The 12131-nt window shown below is 37.6% G+C and overlaps 1 protein-coding gene across 10 annotated transcripts in view; it reads right to left on the bottom strand.

The window, feature by feature from the left end:
- The window catches only part of GRM8 (glutamate metabotropic receptor 8), an 810901-nt gene that overhangs the window by 89023 nt on the left and 709747 nt on the right, over positions 1–12131 (bottom strand). For all 10 annotated transcript variants that reach the window (XR_004229111.1, XR_002733955.1, XM_031936131.1 and 7 more), the window contains one exon: positions 10602–11537. Coding sequence is in view for 8 of the 10 variants with exons in the window: in XM_031936131.1 (XP_031791991.1) it covers positions 10602–11537 (936 nt within the window). In the remaining 2 variants the exon portion in view is untranslated. The remainder of the gene's footprint in view (positions 1–10601; positions 11538–12131) is intronic.

Consider the following 12131-nt stretch of genomic DNA (forward strand, 5'->3'; position numbering starts at 1 on the left):
TAAATCCCTTCATAAAATGACTCCCAATTATCTGACTATCCTCATTTTATGGTAATCACATAATTTTTCACCCACACTGGAAAACACTTCTTCAGTGGAAAAGGTGTGCTATTAACAAGGGAAAAAGGAATACGCGGTGTCCCAGTTCTCCTTGTGGCTCTCCTAAATTTAAAACAGGTTTTTGGTCACAGGTTTTACAAACAATACTCGACTTTCCCTTTTCTGAAAGTGTAAACCCACTGTTTCTATTGTCTAGAAGGCTGTTTGAATCTGTTTCTTTCCCTCTTTCAGGCCTTTTTAAATTCCCATTCCCTTCATGGAGACTTTCTTCGTCCGTTCACCATCCCTGGTCCCAAGACCTCATACTGTGAACTTCACCTTCATTATCTTACTCTGCCTTGATCAGTCACCTCTGCGCTTGGTATTATCCCCCTGACTTGACCCTTAAAAATCTGATGACTTCTTACTCATTTTTGCATTTTTCTGAATATCAAACAAAGGTTTTTGCATAAAGCAAACATTTAATAAATATTTTTGAAGAAATGCTATCACCAGCTATAAGCTAACACTTAAATTGTGGCCATTGAAAAGTATTTATTTAGCAATTATATTAAACCTAAAGAAGAGGACATTCAAAAGCGATTTGTGTCAAACCAAAGATTTTGAATCATTTTACAAATTCAAAATCATTCATCCATTTCTGCCTCTAAAAGATTTTTCTTTAAAAATTTATTGTATATCAAAAGCCCCTAATATGAAAATATACCTTTATGTTGCCTTGGAAAAGTTTTTCTTGAGACTTTCACTTAAATTATTCTGTATGCAATGATTTATACTTGAATAATCTTCCATCTCCTGATCCCATTCTATAGAATTAATGAGTTTGAATGTTTTTTGTTTTGTTTTGTTTTTCCTGTTGTGTAAAGAATGCCCTCATATCTCTTGAGTTACCAATTTTAGATTGTATCTATTGGCTACTCATAGAGAAAGACAAGTGATTTAGTGTTTGCACAAGTCCCCTCTCTATTGTCCCTTCTCACAGACCTCTCAATTTTTTTTTTTTTTTTTTTTTAAACAGAGTCTCACTCTGTCACCCATGCTGGAGTGCAGTGGGCACAATCTCAGCTCACTGCAGCCTCCGTCTCCCAGGTTCAAGTGATTCTCCTGCCTCAGGCTTCAGAGTAGGTGCGATTACAGGCACCTGCCACCATGCCAGGCTAATTTTTGTATTTTTAGTAGAGATAGGGTATTGCCAGTTTGGCCAGGCTGGTCTAGAACTCCTGGCCTCAGCGATCTGCCTGCCTCAGCCTCCCAAAGTGCTGGGATTACAGGCATGAGCCACCATGCCTGGCCAGACCCCTCAATTTTTTAAAGTTATATTACTATTTTTAATTTACAGAGTTTGTATAATATTTACAATACTCACATTAGATAATATTTGTTTGTATATTTGTTTGTATATTTACATTACTTTGTATAATATTTACATTACTCACATTAGTAGATCAATTAATACTTCTTTATTTTGTTTTTAGATTTCTTCTAACAATATAATACCAATTCAAAAAGCAATTACTGTATTATAGCTACTAAATATTATTCCGTTCAGATTCACTTAAGTAGCATAACTGGACTTTCAGAAAAGGAGTAAGCATAATTATTAAAATCCTGGCTTTTAAAGGATTATGGATATATATGAATATATAGAGGATATATTAACCACCAGGATCTAATATATCCTTTCTCAAGTTAAAAAAAAAAAAAATCCTTCTAAATCATATGTGATTGCCACTGCCTTACTGTCTCATATCTGACATGCCTTTTTTTGTTTTGTTGTGTTAAACCTAGGATAATTCATATGTAGATATGTAGGCACCAGATTTTCTGGGCCATTTACATTTTTAGCCTAACATTGATTGATAGTTTGGTTGGCTATACAATTTTAAGTTTAAAACACTTTTCCCTCAAGAAAGACTTTGCTCAATTCTGTTTCGATTTCAAGGAGGCACATGAGATATGATGTTCATTCTTTGTAGGTATCTTTTCTTCCCTTCTAAAAGCTCCTGGAATTTTCTGTCAATTAGTGAAAATTTACTAACATGTTTGACCCTTTCCATTTTTTCAATTTTAATAATTTTCTTTCTTCGGTTGTGAAACCTTCCTTCTGTCTTGTTTTTGTATTTAGATTATGTCCATTCTTTGTCTCTGCTTCCTCTTCTAGGACTTTTATTAGATATATATCGGGATCTTGCATTTATGCTCAACATGTCTTAACTTTTCCTCATATTTTCCTTTTTTTTCACTTTTCTTTCTGGTTCTGACTTTTGTTTTGCCCTCTAAATCTCTGCTCTGGTTCTATGTTTCAGCACATCTGTTCAGCTCTTTATTTTCACGTTCATAATTTTAATTTCCGGGATAATATTCTTATTCCCTGACTGATACTTTCCATAGCCACTTGCATGTGTGTGTATGGGTATGTGTTCCATATTTTCTTGATTCACTCTTAAAATGCTAGTTAAAACTGTGTTTTTTAAAAAACATTTTCTTATATTTCCTGAATTACCTGTGGGATTGTTTTTTTTTTTTTTTTTTCAGTCAGTTAATGTTGTTTTATTTGTTTCTTTTTTAGTCTTTTAAAATTCTGCTCCGGGTTTTCTGCAGTTATCCTGCCATCCTTAGCTGTTGATGTAGAATTATAATAGGAGGACCAGGCTGCATGACAAAGATTACTGGTGGGGCCTGTTTTCTTTGTTTGAGAGGGCTGACTATGAACTTGTGAGTTTAGTGATTATTTTACCTGGCTCACTTCTCTTAAAGATGCATGGATATTGGCAAGCGAGCAGCCTGGAACTTACTGCAGGAGAAACCTGTTCTAACAGTTGAGAAACTTATATTCTTATCCTAGGTAGGACTGTATTTCCTATTCCCCCGGTCATATCTGAAATAAAATCACTTCCAATTCTGCCCTTTCTCTTTCAGTGCCTTATATATACAGAAGTCCTCTGTCCTCACATAATTCCCATTCTTTAGAGTTCTTTAACTTGCACTCTTTCTACATTAAGGTTGGAACAGAAAGGGGAAGTAAGGAGGAGCCCAACTGGTCCAGATCTCCTGAAATGCAGTTCTTTAAATATTTCCCTGATGGTCACTCTGATGTCTGGTTCAGGCCTTTATGCTGACTTTAGGTTTGGAAATTATTTGGGACTTTTATAGTAAGAACCACTTATGCATCTTGGGTTGTGCTTCCCTTCTTTGAATTTCTCCATAAATCAGACCCAACTGGCTTTTATTTTTCAAGACTTTCTCAGTTTTACCAAATGTTGGTTCTAACAATATAATGGCTTCCTCTCATTCTCTCTCCTTCTCTTTCTCCCTTCCTCTTAGTCTTCTTTCTTTTTTTAAATCTCATTATTTTTATCATTTGTTACCTTAGATGGAGGACATACAAGTATCTTTGTGCCAGCCATTATCTTGAACCAGAAACCAGATTAAATTTCTTTTTATATATTTCTTTTAATTATTCAAATAAATCTGTTTCGAATTTATTTTAGATAGCCCAGAATATATATTAATATTTGGTTAAATATTTTTTCTACACTTTAAGGTAGGTGGTACTAACCCATATGATACCACATTTAGATTTTTCTTTTACATTTCCCAACATATATATATATATATATATATATATATATATATATATATATATATGGTTACAGCCAAAAGGAACTGTTTGCTTGCAATCTGTTCTTCCTGGCACCCTGTATGTTCCATGAGATACAAGCATCTACTGAAGAATAGAAAATGTCCTACAAAATCATAAGTAAATCAGTCACTACATTCTGCATTATCAACAGTCCTGGGTGTCATTAAGATTCTGTCTGTATAGAAAAGATTAGGTTTGTGTATATGATATTCTCCTAAAGCATTTTAACATAAAGTCATGGTCACTATGACTCTGAAAATATTTACATTTCAGTCTTAATCAAATCTAGTACCTCAGGATTTTTCAATCATATTCAGAAAGCTGAACCATTTCAATGTATTAGCTCTAGCTATAAGTTCCCTGGCTGAGTATCTAATGGTCTAGTTGCATAAATTGTTGTAACTGGGCGGAGAATTCAAACTCTTTGTGAACTCAATTTCAATTGAAAACTGAGTGTAAAAATACCACAATGCCACAAATAATCAACACTTAAATTAAGTAATCTTCAGCCCCACAGCTTCCTCAGAACTCCCAAAAGTAGGAGGTGTAATCTAAAAAGATTCATTGAGCAAATATTTCTTTGTGCTATGAAGTAAGATGGCTTCCCTCAAAAGAATTCCTTTAAACGTTAAAGTTGGTAATTTTCTGCAGGAATAATATGTAGCACAATCAGAAAAAAAAAAAAAAAATGAAAACAAAAACTTATATAAGGCAGCATTCCCTAGGAGAGCTACTCGGCAGTCCTGCCTGCATGTGCACTACATGAGAATTCCATGTTTCCTCTGAATCTTCACAAGCATATCATTTAAACTAAGAGCATAAATGAGGCCACATACATGCCTTCTTTTCCAATTTTTTGAAAATTTACTTCCCCCTTCCAGAGCAGACTGCAACAGTCTCATATAATTGATCTTGTCCACAAAAAATCGACCACAATACATTAAACAGTTCCGTAATGTGGCACAGCTCAAGGGGATCTGCTTCAAATGACTGTGAACTGACAAGGAAATAAAATGGCATATAGTTGGCTGGGTGCAGTGGCTCACGCCTGTAATCCCAACACTTTGGGAGACCGAGGCGGGTGGATCACTTGAGGTCAGGAGTTCGAGACCAGCCTGGCCAACATGGGGAAACCCCATCTCTACAAAAAATACAAATTTAGCTGGGTGTGGTGGTGCATACCTGTAATCCTAGCTACTTGAGAGGCTGAGGCAAGAGAATCGCTTGAACCTAGGAGGCAGAGTTTGCAGTGAGCCAAGATGGCGCCACTGTACTCCAGCCTGGGCAACAGAGCGAGACTTCATCTCAAAAAAAAAAAAAAGGTGGGGGGGTGGGGGGAAGAAAATGGTATATAGTTTACCAACAGGTAGCCTAAGATAGTTATATGCAATATTTAATTATTACAAACATACAATGTGGATACTGATAATCATTTCTACTGCCCTCCTTTAAAGAAACGGAGAAATGTCAGGAGACAAAGTACGGCTGAAAATTTTCCTCTGGTTTGACCTATTCTGCAAATCTCTTCCATCATTGTCCAGGTTATTGACACTCTTTCTGCAGGATTTTCAGGCTGTTCTTTTCTCATCTGGACTATTCCTCAGAGCAGGAATTTTATTACCGATCTCTGAAGTACCTCTCAAAACTTTTATTAGAGTTATTCACTTTTCAAATTGTAATACAAAGATTTCAGCAACTGCTCTCTGATGATATTTTTTTTTCTTCCAGTATTGTCTGCTAAATATTTGAAGGCAGGTACACAATGCCTCAGGAACAACTCTGTCCTGTCTCCAAATGCTCCAGATTCTTCTCTGCCTCACAGCCCTCTTTAAATGCTGTAATCTGTAAGATCTACTCTTCCGGCAAGGCTCTATGTTTAAGAAAACACTTTCAGCCTGGGTGCACTGGCTCATGCGTATAATCCCAGCATTTTGGGAGGCTGAGATGGGCAGATCATGAGGTCAAGAGATCGAGATCATCCTGGCCAACATAGTGAAACTCCATCTCTACTAAAAATACAAAAATTAGCTGGGAGGGGTGGCGTGTGCCTATAGTCCCAGTTACTTTGGAGGCTGAGGCAGGAGAATCACTTGAACCTGGGAGGCAGAGGTTGCAATGAGCCAAGATAGTGCCCCTATACTCCAGCCTGGTGACAGAGCAAGACTCCATCTCAAAAAAAAAAAGAAGTAAGAAAACACTTTCAGTTCAGTTGGGAGTCTGCTCAGATATGATCTACCTGGCAGAAGAAATTGAGACAATTACTTTGATAAATCAAATCACATCCTCCTACTCTATTCATTTGAATATATTCAGTCATTAAACAAACATTTTTTAAAGACCCTATTCCAGACTCAATATTATGCTGAGTGTTGAAGATAAAATGGGGAACAACAATCAAATAAAGTCCTTGCCCTCATGGGTAACAGTCTAATGATAATGATAGCCAACATTTATTCACTGCCTATTATGTGCATGAAACACTTTTCATGACTCCTGTCATGTAACTTGCAGCAAAACAAATATGAGGTATCTATTAGCACAAAAAACACACCATACAGAGACAAAAGAAGTTGTGTGTGTGTATGTGTGTTTCTTTTAAATAATCGTCCCTCATCCTGCTTTTCCCCAGAATATATGAACCCAAGTTTTCTCTAGCTCGAGAACAGGGCTGGGTGCGATGGCAGGGGGTTGCTTTACGTTGCTTTGTATTGGAATTTGTATTATCCAGGGGGAACTCATTACCACCTATAGATACACAGGCACTTGCCTATGTTTTCTCAGCGATTTAGTAGACACAGAATTTGAACCCAAGATTTCGTGTTCAGGAGCTTATGCTCTTTCCTACTCCACTGGCCCACCTGTGTAGCCCTACACTCTTCTGCCCCTAAAGTAGATAAATACAGAAAAAGAACAAGAGGGGTGATATGGCAAAAGTATCTCAATAGTTGCATCAGTTCTCCTTTGCTTTGTGAATTATGGATGAAACAAAGGACAACTATAATAATTCTTTCTTGCTCTTCTCTTTAAATATGTAGTAGCCCTATGTGAGAATAAGTGATAATGACAGATTTTTAGAAAAAAATATACACGACCCATTATTAAATGGGAAATCATTTTTTTCAGAAAAAAATTGTTATAATGGAGATTACAATAAGATACATACAGAAGATTCCCATTGTGCTGTAGTCTAACTTAAATCACAAATATGCCTTTATATTATTATATCATTAATATTAACTCATTGAATAGGCATTATTGAGAATGGACTATAAGAAGATCTGTATGTTAAGAGACATACTCATTCAGACATTGCTTATTGTCCACAGATTGAGAATGATGACTTTTAAAAGTGAGAAGAGGAAATAAAGGCACAGGAGTGAGTAGAGGGAGGAGTCTAAGGTGACACCCAGGTTTCTGACTTAAGCTGCTATGCGTCCTGAGGCCACTGGAAGAAAAGCTGGTTTGAGATTTATTGGAGGTCTTTTCTTTTCTTTTCTTTTCTTTTCTTTTCTTTTCTTTTCTTTTCTTTTCTTTCTTTTCTTTTCTTTTCTTTTCTTTTCTTTTCTTGCCTTTTTGAGTTTTATTTTCTTTTCCACTTTGAGGGTGTTTTGTTTTGTTTCCATCGGATGCTCTAGATGACGCACAGTGCTCACTGGAGGTTGACAGTGTCGTAACCCTTGTCTGATTATCTCGATTTTACGAGCCCAATTAAGGATGATAAAATATGTGTTTTAGAGATTTCTGCCATCCTTACAGCCCCTTACCATCCCTAAGGATACTCCTCCTGACTATTAAGTCAATTACATTTTAATTTTTTTCTCTTTTCAGTACAATTATATGAGTTTGTGTTATTGTATGGCTATGCCTCAGTGGTGTACCCTTCCTTCACACCACTTTTCTATAGGGAAACAAAAGGTGCCTTTATACCATAATTTAGTTGAATTCAGCAGTACTTACAAATGATGTTATTAAAATCTATTGGGAAAAATGATTCATCTTGATTTCAAAAACAGAGGACAAAGGAATGTGGGGAAGTTAAATGATATACCATTGAATAAAGACACTTCAGAAAGCTGTCTGTCTTCATAATTGCTACAAGTGTTCCTTTATAACTTGATTTTACCCAAACGTTTCCCAAAATATCTGTCTAAACTTTTCAACTAAGTTGTTATACCTGCTTCTTGTAATTTCAGAGAGACCAGTATGGCTCGATGCATTCTCTGACGTTATTCTGAGAAGAAACAATTAAATGCATACTGGAAGACATTTTGCTCTTCAGCAAGTTGTAAATTCGGTGTCACCAACGCACAGTCACAGAATGCACAGTTCTATTGTTTGCTTTCTCATCACAGATCTGACCCCTCACCATCTTCTCCTGCCCTTGAGCCTGATCCTTTTCTGACTTTGAGCCTGGCACCTTGCTGGTGCTGGCAGGCATCAGGAAGGCATGGGCTACGAGCCAGACTGAGCCTTGCAAAGGAGGCTCAGAGAAGCCGACTGACATGGGCTCAATAATTGGCTCAGTGACAGACACAATGCTCAGTAAGGAGCTGCTGGGTTAATGGATGTGTGCGCTGGCTAGCTGTAGTAAACACTTCAAGCTGATAACAGGGGGCTGATTGTCTGAACAATACAAATGAAAATGGAGGACTGACCAGCTCTTTGGCCCTCCAAGGTCAATACAACATATTTAAAGCCTTCTTGTAGAGATATACAAGTTTTGTTCATTTTTAATATTCATGTCAATAATTTATGCAATGTGAAAACATAAACATTCTCAAGCAGTTTTTCTTTTTTTTTGGTAGAGACCAGGTCTCACTCTGCTGCCCAGCCTGTAGTGCAGTGGCATGATCCTAGCTCACTATAGCCTTGAACTCCTGGGCTCAAGCAATCCCTGCTGCCTCAGCCTCCTGTATAGCTAGGACTGCAGGTGCACGACACCATACTTGGCTAATTTTTTATTTTTATTATTGTAGAGATAGGGTCTTGCTATGTTGTCTAGACTTGTCAATAATTTTATGTATTGTCTTGAATAATAAAAGAAACTTGGACAGAGAATAGCAGGTAGCAAATTTTCAGATGTAGATTTAGGGTAACACATAATTTTATAATATGAAGTACCTCAGTACCAAAATCTTCATTATTTATAATGTGATAGCCCTTGATGTAGAGCTAATCTGAATTCGACATTTCCATGACTAAATAATTTGTGGACTCTAAAATATTCTCAAAATTCCTAGAGTTAGCATTTCTTAACTGATTTCTTTAGTCTTTTTTTCATTCAACTATATTATACATACAAAATGAATCCATTAACATATTTTATAATCTGTCTTTCAGAGTGCTTCTTAGATTCAGTTTGATTTAAGAAAGCTAAGAAAGAAAAAGGAATTTTGCTAGCCACACTCAATCATGTCTGCATGGGCATAGCTATATAGACACCCATAAAATTAAACATAACCCCCAGGTTTTCAAGTGAATGAACAACTCCACAGTCTCAGCAACACAGGGCAACCTCCACCCTCTGGCATATTCATGTGTCCATTTCACTGTGAAATTCTTATCATCTTCATCACTGCTCCTCAGGGGGCATCTACAACTCTGTAGTGTTACTGTTCTGAGAGAAAATGGTTATTTTTTAAATTTTTCCTTCAAAAAACGTATTTAATAGAATCACAAGTTTATTCTCTCCAGCAGCAAGTTTGCTGAAGTACATTATTTGTCCAAAAATAGCTGAAGGCCACATTGATTGAGGAAGGGATGAATACTCATACTAATGAGCTTTCTGTCCCCTTGTTGTGGAAATTTTCTGTGAAATTGCTGGGATTTTCTGCTGGGTCATGCAGAACCTCCTTGGAATGCTGTAGCCTGGGGAATGTAATTACCCCAGGATGTTTCATTTTTCTCACAATCTCTGGTGGCACAGGATGGAACAATCAAGTCCTCACTCTGAAAGAACTCTCTCACATGCCCATCAGGGCAGAAGGGCTATCATTACAGAAAGACAGCATTCTCCTGTTTTTCAAGCTGGTTTATCTCCATCCCACTACCCAAACCATGGAATTCAGAGTTCACCTTAGTTCTCTGCTTTTCTGTACATAGAACTATAACATCCAACTCAGCAAACACTCCCTTCCTATACAGATATTCTTTACCAGCAGTATTTTATGTGGAAAGCATTAACAAGAGATTAGTGACAAAAGAAATTACGTTGGGGGAGTCCATTGATCTTTGCCTTCTAAAATTTATAAGCTGCTTTATATAATTGTCCATGGTTGCTTTTTTTACCCTCATCATCAACTTCCACATATGAAAAAGTAACAAGAATGGGGACTGAGAAGAAATAGTAAGATGGTTCAGACTGAACAAAGCTGTTCAGTGTTTGCATGTGTGTGTGATTATTTCACTATAAACTCTGATTCCATGGCTAAAACCATCATAATTACCAAGCAATGGCTTTATCCCAGAGTTACATTAGAACAGAAAAGAAGGCATTTGTCATGCAGTGGCATATCTCAGGGACAGCTCACCCCTGTGAACCATGTCTGCCCTTTCTTCCTCCCTCTTTTAATTAACATTTGGAAAAGAACAGTGATGCTGGCAGATAGCAGAGCTGAAAAGGGAGACTCAGAAAGTGACGTGAGCTCTGTCAATCTTCAACCTTGCCAAGGAGGACACATTAAAGTGTTTTTCATGGAAAATCAGGCTTTGTCAACACAAATTCAAAGCAATGTGACCTTGATGGATGGATATATATATACACACACACACACTAAGAATAGCACAGACTGAAGCATCTTGAGAGAATATAAGCGAACCAAATAAAAGGAGGAAAAGCATCCTAAAAGAAGATGTTCAATCCAGGAAAAAGTTGTCAAATGTATTTTCTGCCACTTACCTTTTCTGCTGACTGGGCTGTACCAAAAAAGATGGGGATGAAAGCTAACCAAATGATACAGGTGGTGTACATGGTAAATCCAATAGGTTTGGCTTCGTTGAAAGTCTCTGGGACACCTCTCGTTTTAATGGCATAAACAGTACAAGTGACCATCAAGAGGATACTGTATCCAAGTGAACAAATGAGTGAGAGATCAGAAATGTCACACTTGAGCACTCCCCTGGCCTTCTCTGGATCTAGTGTCCGCTGCTCTCCATAGTCAATGATGATGTGGGGGGGATCCACAACAAACCAGACAAACACTCCAAGGAGCTGGACGGAGATGAGGCTGAAGGTGATCACCAGCTGAGATGCTGGACTAATAAACTTGGGCGCTGTGACAGATTTCTTCCCCTGCTCAAATATTCGATGGATACGGTTTGTTTTGGTCAGAAGGGCTGCATAGCTGAAACACATGCCAAGTCCTAGGAAGATTCGTCGGAAGGAGCATATGATTGTATCCGGTGCTGCAATCATTAAAAAGGTGATTGAATAACAGAGAAAAATCCCTGTTAGGAGCACGTAACTAAGTTCGCGTCCTGAAGCCCTCACGATAGGTGTGTCATTATAGCGGACAAAGGTCACGATCACAAAGGTGGTAGCAATGATTCCCAATATTGCAACAAACACAGGCACCACAGCCCAGGGAGAATGCCACTCCAATTTGATGATGGGGATAAGCTGGCAGCCTGTGCGGTTGATGTTGGGTCTCTGATCCAGAGGGCAAAGTTCACAGGACAGCTCATCCACCTGGTAGTTGTAACCTTCACAGCGTTCACAGTGCCAGCAGCAAGGGACCCCTTTCACCGTTTTCTTCCTCTCCCCCGGCTTACACGGCAGGCTGCAGACAGACACCGGGTGAGTATGTTCTCTATGAGCCCACTGCATGTGTTCCACCTGTGGGTATAAAAAATTAATGAGCCTTCCATTTTTCCCCCATTTATAATATCCTAATCCTAGCCACGGGTTTGTAATAAATCACAGAATGCTGACAGTACAAATACAGTTTACCATAATAAGAGCCTAGTTTTTTCCCCTGATATTGACTTTATGAAAGTGTTAAGTGACTGGATCCAACAAATCATTCACCTCATCAACTTGATGAGTGTCATTAGTTTCCATTTACCTCCTCAATGCTGACCAGTGTCACATCTGGAGAAAGATTTATTGGTCAAAACAGTTATAAAACTAAAAAAATAAAATACAAAAATGAATAAGCCCCATAGAAAGATGCTTTAGAGTTAATCACAAATATAAATGGCAGAATCCCTGAAACACTGGGTTAGGATATAAACATATATAAAAGATGATCCCTGTCTTTCTACCATACTTAGAGAAATTCAAATCACACTGCATCAATTTTGAAAGGAAATGGCAAAATGAGTTACTTTAATCTCTGACTTTCCTCATGTGTTCATGCTGATAACTATATTAATGTGTTGTGCCCCTGTTTAGGCTTGAAATATCCTTTTTTTCTTAGTCTTCCATTTC

Source organism: Piliocolobus tephrosceles, chromosome 8 (genome assembly GCF_002776525.5).
Source record: "Piliocolobus tephrosceles isolate RC106 chromosome 8, ASM277652v3, whole genome shotgun sequence".
Taxonomy (NCBI): Eukaryota; Metazoa; Chordata; class Mammalia; order Primates; family Cercopithecidae; genus Piliocolobus; species Piliocolobus tephrosceles.